The sequence below is a fragment of the Astatotilapia calliptera genome, chromosome 13, assembly GCF_900246225.1.
Source record: "Astatotilapia calliptera chromosome 13, fAstCal1.2, whole genome shotgun sequence".
Lineage (NCBI taxonomy): Eukaryota > Metazoa > Chordata > Actinopteri > Cichliformes > Cichlidae > Astatotilapia > Astatotilapia calliptera.
Genome location: NC_039314.1, coordinates 18,078,735 through 18,097,068, shown reverse-complemented (window position 1 = coordinate 18,097,068; position 18,334 = coordinate 18,078,735). Strand labels below are relative to the sequence as shown.

At 40.0% G+C, this 18,334-nt stretch overlaps 1 protein-coding gene across 4 annotated transcripts in view; it reads right to left on the bottom strand.

Annotated features, from left to right (window-relative positions):
- Nucleotides 1–15,483, bottom strand: part of adam12b (ADAM metallopeptidase domain 12b) — an 88,996-nt gene extending 73,513 nt beyond the window's left edge. For 2 of the 4 annotated variants that reach the window (XM_026189368.1, XM_026189371.1), the window contains exons 1-2: nucleotides 14,930–15,483; nucleotides 2,365–2,486 (exon numbers count right to left, since the gene is read on the bottom strand). In XM_026189368.1, coding sequence (XP_026045153.1) covers nucleotides 2,365–2,486; nucleotides 14,930–15,047 — 240 coding nt within the window. In that variant the 5' untranslated portion in view covers nucleotides 15,048–15,483. Of the gene's footprint in view, nucleotides 1–2,364; nucleotides 2,487–2,715; nucleotides 2,792–14,929 lie in introns of those variants that run through there. The other 2 variants (XM_026189369.1, XM_026189370.1) reach the window with 2 other exon arrangements.
- Between the last annotated feature and the right edge of the window lie 2,851 nt (nucleotides 15,484–18,334).

Below are 18,334 nucleotides of genomic sequence, written 5' to 3'. Positions count from 1 at the left end.
TTAAATAATCATGGTCCATAAATAAAAGAAAATGTTGTTTTTGTGCATAACAAAAAGCTCACAATTGTGCAGTCAAAATGTAAACTAATAGACGCTGAGCATAATAACAAAGAGACAGATTTCACAGCTGCACCACGTCTCTGAACAGGTGCCATTTGTGGTCCTTATACACACACAGTACGTATCACTCCGCGAGGCTCCTCCCCGGTAGCCGTAATCCTCCGACATCAAGCCGTGCAGCTCCGTAGCTTAGCAAAGTCATATTAAAACATTTTTTGACAGATTGCTGAGCGCTGTGTACCACATAAAATTGGTTCGTGGTCAGTAAGCACAACCAGAATTCATACATAAGGCGCACTGTCGAGTTTTGAGAAAATGAAAGGATTTTAGGCCGTGCAGCCCCTCCGGGCTGCATGTCGTTAGCACGGTTAGCTCGTTAGCACGGTTAGCTCGCTAACACGTTGACGCCGTCCAGCCCCACGCACGGGGCCATCCGCGGTAACTCGCTAACGGAGATTTTCCGCTTTCATCTTGTCATTGCCTTGTCATTGTCAGGTGAAGCTATGGGGGAGGCGGAGTTGTGTTCAGTGAAGGAGAGGCGAGGCAGAGTAACGTTGCGTGGAGACAAAAGTGGACGAAAGAGAGGCAAATCTGCGGCTCCACAAGTATAATTATAACGTAACATAGACTATATCGATATAAACGATATTGTCTCATCTTATATCTCGTATGAAAATATATCGATATTTTTAAAAAACTCGATATATCGCCCAGCCCTAGACCACAAGTATTGTGACTCCTGCAGGTAAGAACAGGAAACTAAGGCTACAATGCACAACGGCTCCCAAAACCTGAACAATAAAAGACTAGAAAATATTGCCTGGTCTGATGAATAGATTTCTGCTACAACATTCAGAAGATGGGGTCAGACATTGGTATGAGCAACATGAAAGCATGGATCCATGCTGCCTTGTATCAACAGTTCAGGCTGCTGCTGTTTGCATGATTTGTGGGAGATATTTCTGGCACTCTTCGGGCCCCTCAGTACCAGCTGAGCTGCTTAAATGCCACAGCTTCCTTGAATATTGCTGCTTCTAGCAGGACAACACACCACATCACAAAGCTCAAATCATCTCAAACTGATTTCTTGATCATGACAGTGAATCCAGTGCAGTCAAACGGCCTGCACAGTCATCAGCTCTAAATCCACAAGAGCATCACTATGAGGTGATGGAAGAGGAATTTACAACAAGGCTGATAAATCTAGGGCAGAGTGTGATGCTATGATGTCAATATTGACCAAAATCTCTGATGAAATGATCAATGTTTCCAACACCTTGTTTAATTTGTGCCATGAAGAATTTAGGCACGACTGAAGACAATAGGAACAGCGAAGTATACCCAACAAAATGACCAGTGTGTGCATAGATCTGCCTCTGTGTTGTGACTTTTACTGCAGTCTCTGATAAGACAATCACAAGTTACCCTTGTAGTAAGTTTAATATGGGACAGCAGGCTGCTTTAACTATTGTCTCGCCTTAACAAAAATGCCTTATATCAGCACAGTAGGTGATAGAAAAATATGGCTAATGTAGCTCAAAATGATTAAGGCTATAAAACGTAGTTTCACTTCCCCACAGTATGTGACATTTTTGTGATGACTGACTGTGAGGCAGGCACATAACGCTGGGAAAAAAATCCTAAACAAAACAAATCGTTCAGATGGTGACTTCCCTGCACGAGGAAAAGTGTTTGATTGCTCAGGGAGTTCTGAATACCTACACATTTCCCTCCTCTGGAAAGTTTCCTTAAGTTGCGGTAGAGATGCCAAATTTCAAACATTTCCCTTTCCAGCTGTAGTAAGTGGAACAGACAGGGTTTCATAGCCTGAGAAGGCATGTTTAGAGAAACCAGAGAGGGATGATTTGTATATATCTTTTAATCTAGCTTATAATGTGTAGTACATGAACGAAATGACACTCTTTACAAGCTGTTACAGAGCTTTTAGCAATAAGTTCACAATATGTAGTGTCTAGTGTGTGGCAAGCTCATATTTAACAAAGAAATGAGGACATGTTCAAAACAAAGCCGATAGCATGGAAGGAGAAGAACTACAAAAAGGGGCATGACATGGAGGGAAAACATAGCAAAAGAGGGGACTTCTCTACCAAAAGAAATTAAATAGACAGGCAACAGATGGAGGCAACAGAGGAAGGAATCATATACTGTGGTTATGTTAAACAAAAAGCCAGACATCTATACTTGGCTGCACTCTGAAAAGCACACTGACATTAGTTCAGTATCTGGCTGAGTCAGCTTATTACCAATAAGCTATTTCTGCTAAATGGTTTTGAGAGTATTTACCCCAGATGTGAGTTGGCTGAGAGGTCTGAGCTCTTTGCCCTTCAGCAACAGAGGTATGGCGGTCTCGTAAGTTTGCGGCCTGGTTGCCTCCCCGCTCTGTTCGGCCTTGTCTGGACTACTTCCTGTGAAAAGATCATCAGCACAGATTAGCTTGAAATTTAGCATCAAGCTACAAACAATACAGATTGCAAACAAAGGGGTCAGAAATGTGGGTCAAAGCTGCTGTGTAATATCCTCAATAATTCAAGGACACCATTAATGCAACAAAAGCTTGGAAGGCTCAGACACACAGCAGAGCAGAACACTATTAAAGACTGTGGTCGGTGCTGCAGAGAAAGAGTAAAAGCTCACTCCTGTTCCTGCGAGTAGATATGCTATCCCCCAAAGGACCCTTGCAACAAGACCACAGCCACAGACAGAGCATCAATAATAGATGCTCTCACGCAGTTTATAACTCTTCTTCTGCAATATTTCCCCAGATGGGAATGGGTTTTTTTTTCTAAAAAAGGTAGGATGAAATTGTCTTTCCCATTTCTTATATATATATATATATATATATATATATATATATATATATATATATATATATATATATATATATATATATATATATATATATATGTATCCAACTTTGTATAGTAGTTCAGGAACGAGCACCATACTGTGCTGTTTCCTCCTCTTTTCCACATATCATTTTACTCCTCTTCCAAACTTGTAATAGAGCTAAATTACCAAAGTAAGAAACTGGTTAAGCTAATTAGTTTTTAAAAGATTGCTCTTTTGGGACAGAAAGAAACCTACTGTGTATAGCATAAGATGAAGTATAGTAAACCATATCAATGCTTGGAGCAAAATGTGGGAATCAGTCACAATTCCCTCTGCTCTCTCAGTGTCTCTCTCAGCTCCACAGAAGACTTGGCTGTCCCTAACGGCCTTACAGAGCATGTCTGTGCTGTTGCTAGCCCAGCAGGATTCCTGTGTAGCCCAATAAATGTTACAAACCCATAGAGGATTGAATAGAGAGTGTTAAAAGGGGAGGGGAGAGGCTGTTTGAGGTTTCACGCTCCCGCTATCAACAAAGTAAAACTGAGAGTGAGTGCGCCGCCTCTATTTACTATACATCTAAAGTCTCGGCATATTCTCTAATCCTTGGAGATTTGCAGTAAAGCATCCACGTGTCTGCATGTGCATGTGTAACATTATACACAGTGCAACAAGAGTTCAGCAGTACACTGAGCAGAAATGCTACAATCCCACATATTTTGTTGCTCCTCCTCCCGCCTGGAGGTGTTTTGATTTTCAGGTACGTTTGTCTCTTCAAAGGGTGACAATTCTTGTCTTTGAAGACTGACTCCTGTGCCACCGTGACTACGCTTCATACAACTTCAAACTGTCTGTGACGGCGGCTTGTCTGTGTTCTCAGCGTGGCCCACACTCTCAACTTAGCCACAGTACATAATAAGCTAACAAGGGCATAAAAGGGACCTCCTACATTTAATGGGATATTTGAACATATGCCGATGGTAGTTTGTTGGTTTTAGTGGTGCACGAAAACCACGTTAGACAGACGGAGCAGCATGACTGAGACCACAGGCTGCGGCTGGAGTGCCATTAAAAAAGAGCTATAAAAGGAAAGCCAGGCAGACGTCTTGTTAATTAAAGACTTCATCACTTCCACCAGGGTCCCTCACAAATCATTTAGAGCTCTCTGACACTAAATGAGTTTGCGATCCTTAAACAATATCAGTTTGGAGTGGAGACTTCAAGCCTGGGTGAGCTCAAAACAAACTAGTTAGTACAATGTGTTTTCAGCCCACATCTAAGTGTTTCTAATTCTTCTGTAAAGCCACATTCTAACGAGCTTGCCATCATAAAGAGCAACATACGGAAAATCTTTCCTTGAAGGCATCCATCTCGTTACATTTGTCTCTACACAAAAAGAGACAAAGGGAGTTTTGTGAAATCTAATCCTGCCCATTTTCTCTCCTCCACACACATGGCCAGTCTCTGGGTAAAGTAAGCGTGCTCACTCAATGTTGGACGTAGCCTCCCTAATTCGGGGGGGTTTAGATGCCGTTTGATGTTCTGGTAAGCGCTTTGTTTGAAGTACAGTGACCCCTTTAATATGTGAATTAATGAGTTTTTGTAGCATTTTGTGTGTGCTAGGCTTCAGTTTGCAACATCTGCCAAAGCAAACTTAAAAGAAAGTTCCCTTCAAACAGCAGAGAAATATGACATTCATCATCATTCTCACGGGTTTTATCCTCTTTGGGAACCTTTTAAATTCACACTAAAACTGGGTTAATCCCGTATGTTTTCTGAGAGCTCCATGACTGCTAAGCCAACCACAGTTGTACCCCCATATTGGACACAAGGCAGAATTATCTGTGGGTCACACATGAAAAACACAAGTTCTGTTTTGCAGCCAAGATCATCTTTCCCCCAAGCTCTCTTTAAATAGCCTCATAACCCAGATTTCTTTTAAAGACAACTCTGTTTTGATGATCTAACAAATATATTTTTCTTTCTGCCACTATTTCATATTCTGCACAGCTGAGTATTACTGGTAGGAAATGGGAATTCAAACAGAGGCCGATGTCCACTTTTCTCAGCAGGGCAGTGAAACAGCCAAAAACATAAACAAACAAAATGAGCCACAATTATTGCAGTCAAATCGAAGAGGCTGCTGGACTCTGGGAAAAACTCTACCTCATTACATAGACTTGGTATTTTACCTGCTGCAACAAAAGGCTTCTCTGATAACTTTCACATCTTTTTGTCCATTTATCTTTTTGATTGAGAAAAGTGTTTATATTGTGGAGGGATTTAAGCAAAGCAGCCAAAGCAGCATGGATTACCTTTTGAAAAATGCATATGTCTGGCTGCTTTTGTATCTGATCAACAAGCAATTTTATTATAGGGTCCCTCTAGTGAGATGGATAAGAGAATACAAAACATAAGGTCAAAACGAGTTTATGAAGGACATTTACCAATCTATAAGCAAAATGTTCAAGGAAACACAAGAGAAGATGAACACCACAGCGGGACTTGAGAGACCTTCTGCAATCAGATTAGCGTCAAACAACATATGCATACAAACTAAGTGTAACTTAACGTCTTTATGTTTTGCTGGGAAAACAGGAAATAAGGCTGTGTTTGCCTTTTTACCTAAAAAAGAGTTTATACAATTCTAACACGCTTGAAAGTCAATATTTGGTACAACCATCTTTATCTTTAAGGTACAGTAGCCACAGCTTCTTAGTAAGAGTCTTCTATAAATAATTCACTGCAAATCAACTTATTATTAGGTTGTTTATTATATATATTATATGTTGTATAGTAAAAAGCTGTAAAAATATTCATTATTATGCAAACAGAAGAATCACAAAGTGAAGAGCTGCGAAATATTTCAGACAACGTGACACAAAGAGAAAAAGTCATCAAGCAGGAACTCTTTGAGCAGAGTTAAAAATAAAATCAAGGAAACACAACAAAGCCTGAAGACATGACTTCAGTTATTTCTCAACACAGAGAAGAGACCTTTAATGCCAGGTGATCAAAGGATAAGAACTCTGATTATGGATTTGATAATGGTGAAGATTTATTGGTCAATATCTGCACAGCGGCTGCAAAACCAACCCTCTAAGCCTCCAATCATCTGTAAATGCCCTCAGAAAGGTGAATCTTGGCCAACAGTGAATCACTGAAGAGGCTTTTAGCTTGAAAAAGGAAAATGACGGTACCCAGCGCATACACAGGGACAACTGCCAAAACGCTGATAAGAAACACACAGCATAGGTGAGTTCAACTGTTACAATTGGATTTGATGGAAATCTGGATCTGATCCAGAACCATTTCTGGGAGTGATTACTGTATTGACTTTCCTTATTGATTACAAAATGGTAAGACATTGACCCAAACTAAAATCCCTGCGTGAGCGTGAGATGAGCGTTGTTATAAGTGTAGGCAGGCTGGCTTTTTTCATCCTTAACTGATATGAAATCAAATAAAGAAGTGTTTCTCTGAATGAAATACCGAGGCCATTTCCACCTTTGTACATTACACATTATAAGCTTTCAAAGAGGGATATTTTTCATTTTTTATTATGTATTTTTCATCTCTATCACGCATGTACATTTACACAAGTACTAAAGTAGTTCCTTTCTTCCTTAGAGTTAGAGGAAGGCATCAATATCAATCTCATCTTTGTTAAATATGAAGCTATAACCAGCAGATAGTTAGCTTAGTTTAGCTGAGTGGACTGGAGATCAGGGGAATGTGAAAGGAATTAAACCAGATGGTTTTACAGAGTTTCATGTGTGAGACAATTTCTTGGCCAGACGTTGTAACGTCTTATGGTCCTGTCATCACAATGAGTTTGCCTGGAAAACAGGTGTGAAGTTACCATGCACAGCCAAAAGTAACTCCCCTTAGAGAGCCACAGTGTCATAGTACTGGGTCTTTGACCCAGTGTTTCTATGTTTCCGGACTTAATAGTATTTGCTGATTTCTAAATATATAATTGCTTGCCTAGAAAGAAAGTGCTTTATAAAAATTGGTGGATGAGGCCGCTATACACAATAATAGGTCTCAATATAAAGAAACACATTAAAAAGTGAGGTTGTGCTAGCACTTATTTAATCAGAAGTTTCTCAGAAAAATATAATAACATCAATATATCTTTGTGACCGTCTACCATATTACAGCTTATTCAGTAAGACTTATTGCAGAACTCAGCACTACAGCTTTTATTTCCTTTTACAACGCATTTCTTTTTAACACATCAAAGGGAGCATTTTACAGTTCCTACTTCAATATTATGTTCGTAGACTAATAAAAGACATTCAAAAGTAGTAATGGCATTGTTTAAAAAAAAAGGAGCGCTGTAGCTCTCGGAGGTGCTAGATACTTTCCTGCATATGAATTAATGTTTGATGGTGGAAGCAACTTCAAAGAAAAGACTTTCAATGGAAAATAAGTCACTCGGTGAACAGACAGGCTTCTCTTATAGAGATTAATGTACAAATGTATATTTCAATTTGGTGTTTTATCTTGAGCAGTATAACTGGCCTGCTTGCTCAACATTAGTTCACATTGTCCCAGAATGGAAGTGCATTAAACAAGAAAGCTGAAGCTACAGCATAATTTCCACACATTTGCAATGTTCAAAAGCAAACTATGAACGCCTTCCTAGAAATTACACTTTTATCTTGAAGAAAATGTAATAAGTTATAGTAGTAAATACTAAGATAAGATAAGATAAAACTTTATTAATCCCCCGAATTTCCCAGAGGAACCCACCCGAGGGATTAATAAAGTTTTATCTTATCTTATCTTATCTTAGTATTTACTAAATACTATTTAGTAAATAAAAATGTCTTTACACACACACACACACACACACACACACACACACACTACTGGGACCCCACCCGGGCCCAGCAGTGCAGGGCCTACATGTGCCACTGCATTTCACGCCAGTACTGGGGCCCACAGTAAGCTGCCCATTCACAATGGGTCACCGCAGCAGGTAGCACCACATTTTGGATTTGGCAGATTTTTACACTGGATGCCTTTAACAGTGTAACGCACAGTGGATTTGTCGTTCCTCCCAGACTTGGACTGGAGATATATCCTTGATATACAAACATGTATTTGTCTATCAAGCACTCTCCCTAACAGTCTAATATTTTCATTTGAGTTCTTTTGCAGTATATCAATAAGATCCAGTCTAACTTCCAATTTACCGAGGTTTTAAATCAGCTGCTTTTTCCACTTCCCTGTATAGTGTTTTCTTATTGCAAACAGTTTTGCAGCAAATACTCCTGTGCAGACCCACAGTGGGTGGTGTAGATGAACGGTGGGGCTGTGCAGACAGGGAAATCTGAGTGGGTTTGACCACACAGGTCAGACAAAAGTCAGGCTTTTAGGAGCCCTATATGGGTTTTCTATGGGCAAGCCCAGAAGAGGTTGCTCACAAAAATAGGGGCCTTCATGTGGGCCTGTGAGGTAAAAGTACTATGGGGCCTGCATGGGCTAACCCACAGCATGGCCAACAAGGATTTTTTGTGGGCAATCTCACTATGGGTGGCTTTGAACCCAGGATCTTGCTGCTGCGCAAAGTACAGCATACAGCTGAGACAGGCAGGACTGTCCTTACTTTAGCAAGTACTTTTAGTCATAATCCAATCCATCTTGGATATATAAGTCGATGCGGTTGGTGATATATTCCACTGGAACACTCTGACAGCTCTTGGTGTAAAAGTAAAAAGCGATTGCATCACTTGTTCTTTTGAGCAGCATGGATGTCTGGACCACAGGTCATGCCAATAAATTAAAATGCTGTCATGACATTTTACATAAAACTAAAAATGTCAACCTCATGGTACCATTATAAAATTTTTTATTATAACATTATAAAAAAAACTGCCTAGAGGTTGTATCAGCAGGATGTAACCTCAGGAGCCATGAAAACCGCCACGGAACTACAATCAGAAAGTTGTTGAAATATTTTATTCTGAACCAAACCAGTGGACCAAATAAATAATGAAAGGACAAGCCAGCATTGCTGTAACTAGAGCCATGCCTCGAGCACTGGTTAAAAAAAAAAGACTTCAAAAAAACAAACAAAAAATTCTTTGAGATCAAAATAAAGCACTGATGTTCTTTTTACAGGAGAAAAAACCCCAAGAAATTTCTGTTTAAACAATGCATCAAAAGATTTACCCAGCACTCTGAGTAAGACTGACTAGTTTTTCAGCCCTGCAATTTTTCTTCTATGATTTCTAAGGGAAAAAATAAATGGGCTTAAAATGTAACAAAGAGGAAAAGCATTATGAGCTTTTTAGACACAGTGAAAGAGACCACTCTAAAGTGTCCCAGGGTCTTTTGCAGGGATAGATAACTACAATGTTACCTCATTACCAACAATTCAACAGTGCCTACTATCTGTTCCCACATTGCACACTCTTCCTGTGATAACAAACTGGTGTAATTAGTGCTGAAGGTGTTAATCCTGGATGTGTTACCTCCTAGATCCATTCCAAACACACATCATTATTGTTCTGATCGAGCAATCACTGGCTCAGAGTGAAATGATGGTAATACAAGATTTCTCAGCGTGGTTTAGTGAGATTTACTCGTGTGTCTTATTCACATCCTGTGGGAGCAACAGTGGAATAGCCAATTCCCGTCTTGTCTTGCACAGATTTGGGCATTATGTCTCAGAGCTATAGGGATTTCAGCTCGGGGGATTTAGGGATTAACTGGAATTTATCACACATCCTGGGTCACCCAAAAGCCATCAGCAGGGGAGACAAGGTTTAACAAAATATCAGTAATGCTAGCAGCTTGTTATTACAATGATAATCTTAGTCAATTGGTCAGTCGGTCAGTTCCTTAATCACTGACCCTATTCCTGTCTACAACTCCTGAAATGATTAATAGTAACCAGAGAGCGATTCTACTGATTCTGGTGATCTCCTGACTTTAATCTCCAAGCACCGCTTCAGTGAGACTGTAGTATAGTATATAATGTCTATAACAAGTTAAATTCTATTTCTTCTGTGTCTTCGACATTTTTTAATTTTCCTTTATTGGCTGTCATAAACGGCATATATATGGTACCACATATACCAGCAAATAGCTGCTATCTATAGCTATATTTTTGGGGCTCTGACAAATACGATGACTGAGCAACATAAGGCTAAGGCTAACTCCTTAGCAGCCATTTCAGCCTTTCAAAATAAGAGCAAGGATGCTATCCCTCTCAGTTTCCAGTTTTCCCGATTGTGTCAAAAATCTGGTGTAAAATCCCAAAACAAACATGAAGAGAAACCTGCTCTGACGACCACGTGTGACAAGGAAGCAGCCGAAAATAACTTTCTATGTAGCGTTAATCTTATGACACATGCATTTTTTTTACCCTGTTATGCAGCTAATGGGGCAATTGGAGCCTTTCCTAGCTTCTATAAGATGAAAGGCAAGCTACACATTAGGCCTAACATCACAGGTCTAACATGCAATTCTTTCAGATTATTAAAAAAAATAACATTTCAGACATTTCACAGTGCATATTTGGGTGGCCATTAATATACCTAAGCAGCCCACTCTATGTGTGGAAAGGACTGAATGATTGTATTCATTCAGAATATGCAATTATGTAATCAGTGATTCAACGTGTGCTAAATTTTTACCAAAAACAAAACAAAAACAAAACACTCAGCAAAACCTTTTGTGTTCTTGAAGGAAGGAAATTCAAGTATGGGCACTCCAATAAGACAAAGATCAAGAGGTCCCAAATTCTGTGGAGAAAGCAGAGCCAATTCTGCTTCACATGTCTCTAAAAAAAAAAAGTGTTCTTCATATACTATTCTCTCAAAACACCTTCAATTCCTTCCATGAAAAGCTTCAGGATATAACAGCTATTGGCTGAAGAGCATGACTGGATCCAATAACCAACATCTCAAGGTAAACAGGCTGACATGGAGGTGTGGTGACCTTTCTGTTGTGAAATTATTGATGTAGGGCAACCTGATGGTTCAGCCTGCTGTGCAGCTGCGTGAGTCTCAAACCTGAATCATGTTGTTGCATCAGTCCACTTCCATGCTTCTCTCATCTGAGTGAAACCTAATATTTCTTCAGAGGGATGGTTGGTCAAAGGAAAAGAAACAAACAAGGAACCGCTGCTCTCAAGAAATCATATGTTCACTAGCTCTTTTGTACACTTCCCATTTGTGCTACACTTCCAGCCAGCCACGCATTCATTATGGACGCGAGCAGAGACGACTGCATGTTTAAACTTCTCAGAAATCTGTCATTCTTCTGCATTCTAGCATAAATAACAGCTTGCTGTTCACAGTGGTGACAGGAGCGACTCCATGTTCCCATCCTATTTTGCACCTATTCAGTATTCCTTTCTTCCTCTCTTTGCTCCACTATAAAGATTTTTTCCTTCAGTGCAGGGGAAAGTGTCCCACTAAAATATGTAAGCATCACAGGCGGTCTGACACATCCAATCACTGCGGTAAATGTAGGTGACTGACTGCTTTCTCACCTGTCTCAGTGTCTTTTTTTTTGATTCTCTAAAGGATAATGCAGACTGGAGAGAAATGCACCCACTCTTATCCATCACACACATGACTGACTGCTGTTTGTCAGAGCTCTTTAGGTGGTGGTCTGTAGCTCTGATGCTGTCTAACACCCAGATTTCTCACAGTTTCACAATACATCGCTAACATATTCTCTTTTTTTTTTTCACCCTGTTCTTTCTTAATAAAATCAGGAATTATTCCATGTATACATATTCGATTCCGAGTTGCTTGTGACTGCTGTTTTTTGTGTACCGCTGTGTTAAGTTGCCTTCGCATGACATCAGCATATCTATTATGTATCTGTAGCATCCACAGGCAGAGCAGGAGGAAGCTAAATCACACTGATGGCTATAATGACCAATGATGCTTAACAGAGGGAGACAACTCTAACTGTGCGTGGCCTTCCCTCGCGGCCAACAGATCAATGCCAGCCTGTCCTCAAAATGTCAAGTGACAGCTTATGGAGGGGCTTGAGAGACAGACCAGGATGAGGTTATTTCCTAAATGGATTTTACAGAAACCTGTTGTTTTTTTCCCCACACAGACGATAGTCAGCATTCCACCACAGACTGGAGAATGGGCTAGAGCTACTTCCCAGGAAACTGTGCTGAAAGGTGACCGATGCTCCTCGGAGACCAAGGAGTCTGTGCATACATTATTGTGTGTTTCAGGGCACTCGGGGTAGGTTTTATTCTCCCCGCTGTCTGTTTGTTTAGACAAAACAGACATTTTAATCTTTCTAATTAATTCTGTCTGAAGCTGCAGTCAGTCTGACCAGCTGATATCCTCAAATCTAATCCAGGTCATTTGGTTCTGTCTCTAATTATTTATTGAGTTTCCTCCACCCGGAAAAAAGGGGAAAAAAAAGACCCTTAGAAAACCAGTTGATATGCAGACGAGAGACAAAGAAAGTCAGGCAGAGAGAGAAAGCAATAGACAGAACGATTCATCAAAGATTTACAAACACGGCCTGCTTGATTCTCGCCCTTATGGGACTTTTATTTTATTTTTGCTATAAAAGTTCAGAAGACAACTGAGCCCTGAAGGGCCGTAGCACTTCACACAAGAAAACACAAATGGTTATTCAAACATACTCAATATTCCAGTCATAAATATAAACAAGCTTTCCGAAGGCTAACAAGCAGAAGGCTGAGTCAACTACTGATAACCTGAGTTTTACTTTGTAGGCTTGTTAAACACTGTGCAACCAAAATTTAATTACAGCTACTTTCACAAAGAAGCTGATCTCCCAGCTTAAACATGAAATATGTTACTATTCTAATCACTTCCTGAGCTGTCAGTCAAAGTTTTAATCAGAGGGGATGGGAGTATGACAAAGCAAATGATTATACAGTACGATGAAAGACTGCATTCATAGCACAAAACCTTTAAACAGATTAATTTTAATCTGCGGAACTTAAATGTAAAGTTTTTGACACTTTTTCCCTACTTTTTGGTGAATATTACTATTTTATTTGTAGCACATGTCTTCAAATATGCATTATTACTGGCTTCAAAGCCTTGGACATGCTCGCTCAGGCACTTTCAATACCACTACAGAGAATGTCCTCATTATCTAATGCATCACTTATTTCACTAAATGACAACACAACAGTTTCTGAACTCTGTCCAGGTTGCTGATTGCAGCTGAGTGTTGGCACAGGAAGGCCGAATGTCAGTCAGTGCTGATCTGATCCATATAGGACTGCCAGATTTGGCAACAGAGGTACTAGCCGCAGAGTTTTTTTTTTTTTTCCGGGGGGTACAGAAAAGGATTGAGTCAGTTTCAGTCAGCAGCAACACTAAGGCTAGCACTGGAGAAGTGTGAAATCACTGCACTGGCATAAGTTTGACCGATTCTGGCAGGGCTCATCACAAATCTGGCTTAAGTCAAGTATCCAGTTATGATGGATTTAGGCCACTGTTAAGCCAAACCATTTTGACTAAATGGATATTTATGACATGATTTTTGTGTCCGGCCAATGTGACAATCTTTTACTTACAGTGCACGCCTACGTAATTTGTTATTTCCACATAAGAACAACAAAACAGGACAACATTTCTTTACAAAAAAAAGAAAACAAAATAATCATTTAACGTGGGGAGGCACTGGTTAAAAGAGATTCATGTGACTGTTAGGAAGTGGGAAGCAAACATCAGTATCCCATGTCAAAGGTCAATATTTTGTCAACCCAATCAGTCCTTTCTAAATCCTTCCTTTCTGGACTTTGTAGCTGTATAACACCTTCACACTATTTCCTTTTTTTTGCTACCAATCTGAGAATAGACATAACTTTTACAGCTACTGGATGGAGAACATGACTACAGCACATCTGGTCTTCTTTTTACCACCATAAATAACAAAATAAATTAAAAATTCAGAAGTCAAAAATTGTGTTGTGCACGTTTATATCATAATTTTTAATAGGATAGACCAAGTCTATCCTAGTCTATCCCAATTTTGGGAGAACATGAAAAGAGTCTGCTACAAAAAACCCCCCTCTCTGCCTCCATTCGAACAAACTGTAGTATGACTAAAAGCGCTGTAGCAAGAGCCCCCACCAAGGTGGGGGGAGACTGTGACAAACGTTTCACATAGAGGCTGAAGTCAATATCCAACATTACTGTATCTGACTGCTGCCACAATAGAGCCTGCCCTAGTTCAACGCTCACGCAACCCATTACAACTGTTTTACTCTCTGCATTTCTGTTTTAACTAACCCAGTGTGTGGCAGCTTTAATGATCCGACAGCTGGCTGATGTGGACAGCAAACAACTCATGAGCTGAATCTTTCTACTTCTCTTTCATGAAAGCTTATTATTGACTTGTTGGCACTGTACATCTGTATTAGCTGCTCCAGCTGTGATGGTAGCATGTGGTATTGTTTCAGTAGTGCACTTTTAACCTTATATGGCCTGTACTTTCTTATTTATCACTTCAGCATGCTTGATCACCTCAAAAATATCTATATTTGAATAGCTCCTTACGTTTAACAGTGGGTGGCATTTATTTTTGTTCCTTTTCCTTTTCTCTTATTACATCCACACATCCACACGCACAAATTTGTACTGTGTCACGTGCTCAATCCCATACACAGACTACCCCATAATCAGTGGCTGATTCATTCAGGAGACATCCTGTTTGGGTTTATGTTTACAGGCTAAAGATGAAGCTGCATCCTCCTGGATGTCAAACTATCTGTTCATCCGCAGCAGTCTGACTTCCTTTTATTGTTTTTCCATCTGAGTACGAAAACTGATGTTAAAAAAACCAATTTCCTTTCTGCCCAGCCTATGTGTAAAATGCGCAGCTTGAGACTAGGAAACGGCTTTTTTTGCAAAGAGAGAAATAAATAAAATGTGCAAACACTGAAAATCACGTTACCAGACCGTGGCTGAGCATCTGCAGCTGTACATGACAATGAGCCCGCTGAGTGATAGCACTGATATTCACAATAAAGATATCCACTCACCCCTCTCTATGTTGTAAACCATGCTGTCAGCATGTTTTGCTGCCGTGGACAGGCACCAGACTCGGAGAGCGAGGATCAGCAAGCCAAAGTTCTTCCGCCGCCTCCAGGTTCGCATCATGCCCGGGTTCGGTAGGGTGAAATGAGGAAAAGCGCTCCGGTCAGACTGCGTTATTAACGTAGCTACCACCAGATGCTTCAACACTGGTGACAGGATGGAGATACGGGTCAAAGCAGTTCACAGTGAGTGTGAGGGAAAAAGAAAAGGGAGGAAAACAGACTTCACCACCCAGACTCCCAACAAGATGCGGCAGGCTGTCACTCCAAGAAAGAAGCTCTCAGAAACTTTTCCATGCAACACCAAACATATGGTGGACAACGGTGAGGGGGGAAACGAGAGATAAGCGGCAAGTGTTAGCTAAATGTTTCTGGGAAAGGGTGTTGCTGATGTGAGGAGGGTGTTAGAAAGCGACAGCACAGACAGAATGAGAGGAGACTGTTGGAGAGTATAGTGAAGCGGACTTGCCATCCCCTCTAGACCCAGAGCAGCTACAGTTTGCCATGTGCTCTTCACACGCCTCTGGGTCCTAAAGTCTATCTGCGTTTAAGACCGCTGTCGTTCTTTGTTTCCCTTTACCTATAACGGAGTCAAACCTAATCCACTGACCAGTGGTTCTTGAACTTTTTCACAATAGAAACCGAAACGAGTTCACCCCAAAACCAATCATTAACAATTTTAATGAGTTTGCTGCCAGCCCACTGAAATTATCTGATATTTTCGCCCATAAAAATCATATTCATTCAACTAAGTCTATTCTGGACATTCAAGGACATTTTTTTTCTTAAGCAGCAATAGCCACTTGTGAAACCTGGAGATTAAAAATATAAAAAATAATTATATTAGCATAATCTTTTATAAAAATCGGCGATATATAGCACTGTATAATAACTGCGTATTTTGACAGGTGAAAACAGCTTTCAGGCACATGATTGTACACACACTTCTGTAGTATTTCATGCAGCTGTTTTTCTTAGATTTATAGTGTACATATTATTTATTAATGCAGTTTGCACTATTCTCTCACACAATGTTAGTTTTACTGGTGGACTGGGATTGGTCTGTATAAGCAAATGTATTTACTAATAGCAGTATCATATACGTTTTTGCGCTTTCTGTTCAGAGAACATTCGAGTGGATGATGTAAATCAATGAATGCATAGATTTTCCCCCTGAACTCTGCAGGGGGGGATGCTGGTTAGTTATAGTTTTTCTTTCTTTTTTTTGCCCTTTATGTGTCTGTGATAGTTAATTAGCTTGTTGTCAACAAAGAGTAGGTGAATTTAAAGGGAAAAAAACATATTGACATATGGCCAGCCTTACAATGACAAAACATGTTATTCAGGAAAAAATATAACTAGAGCAGCAAACGAATAAGGAGAAAAAAAATATATGAAAGTTTATAATAAATAAAAAAATGTGAATTTACATAAAATTGTGAAATTAATGAATTGAGTTACAAGTCTAAAGAAATCAGACAGCCTTGTCTTGAACAGTCTGCTTCTGAGAAGGAATGTGCGTAGGCTGTAAAGAAAAGATTTTGCAGAGAATATAATGTAACCTACTGTGCATATCTTCCTCTTATTAATCTTCAAGCTCTCTTTTGCTGGCTTCTCACAACTTAACAGGAAACATAAAAACCAGATCAGTGTGTTTGAATTTCTGTATATTTCTCAGAGCATGTTACCAGGATACACAAATGTGGCTTTTCTCCAACCGCTTCTGCATGGAAGTAATCTGCACATTTAAACATTTCTTTATATGTCAGCGACAAATAATTGCAGACAGATTTAAACCAATTAATTCCATGAACACAACAAATATTGATCTTGCTTATTTAGTCTTAGTCCTCCTACTCATCCTTGAAACACAGACAAATGTCTTCTTTCATCTAGCGGGTCCAGGGTGAATTAGGATGACTGGCTTTTTTCTGACTTTCTCAAGCATGTGATGATAGAGCGGCTGAGATACACACAAGTGAGATACAGAACTCAGCTCTGAAAAGGGCAGAGCCCAAGGGAGGTTAGCGAGTTTTACCACAGCATCGCTTGGGATGTAATTTGTTGGAAATGATCGTGAGAAATTCTGTGATGAGTTGTGTAGAAGAAAATCTTTGAATGCAGACTCATGTGGTTTCTGAGCTGACATTTTTAAAACACTAAGCCTTTTAAACCTGTTGTGCCCTGATTTGCTCCTATAAGTTTTCTGTCTTTTTTTTGCGTGGCAAACTTTGAAGTAAGATTTGAAATAATGTGGCATTAAACCATAGACCTAGCTATCTGCACAACTTATAATTGTAATGACTGATGGAATAAATGTAAGACCTTGACCGAACTAGCATGATTCAATTTCTCAGAACAATCTATATTAAAAAATATGAGTCACCTATCATCTCCTCTTCCTGTTTCACTCCGTCTCTGTGCCCAGGCACACAAACCGCCATAAATCAGGCCCCATCTGTGTTCTGCACAGGCTACCTGGTGTGGTTTAGCCTAATCTTTTTTAGTGAGTGTGCTGCAGGCAAAAAAGTCACAGATGTATCTCTGCGCAGGCGTCATTTCACTTCACATTTCCACTGAGGTTACAAACTGAAAAAAAAAAAAGAAAAACTGAGAGCAAGGGAGAAAGAGGAAGAATTTCATCGCTTTGCCTGAGCTGACTGGAGTTATGTCTGCGTTAGGTCTAGTTTTGCCTTTTTAAATGACTACCTATTGTTCAGCCTGAGATTCTTTGATGGCTTTAACGCCTTAATACACCTAAATATAAAAACACATGATGTCATTGAGGCTAGATTTTCAAATAGTATGCCTGCTAGGGATATGCCTAATGACTAAACGCTTGTAATGAGTGGCTTTACATGCACATACACATTTAGCACTGTAAGCTCACTTCTTTCTAAGCCTGCCATATCAGTCTTACCCCTCAGGGCTGTTGAGTCAGTCAAAGCCATTGGGAAGCCAGCTGAAGGGCCTCAGAGCACATAGTACACATTCTGCGGAGATAACGCTGTGACATACAGACACATGATGCCTCAGAGAGAGACGGGCTGACTGACAAGCACTCGTCTCCTCTTATACGACTGCCTGTCAGTATGTGTTCATCAACTGGAACCAGTCTACATGGCAGGAGGACATTTCTCCCATGCGCATTACTTTTGCAAAATGGCTTTGCTGACCTGACAACACAGGCAGGAGTAAAGTCAGTAGTTATTGATGCTGTTTACTGCACCTAAGGGCCTTAATTAATCACTTTAATCCTAGTGGAGAATGAAATACAGCAGTAAGCAAATTTAACCTTTATTAAACATTTAACGTAACATTTTGCATTTACTCCAAAGCAACTGACTCACC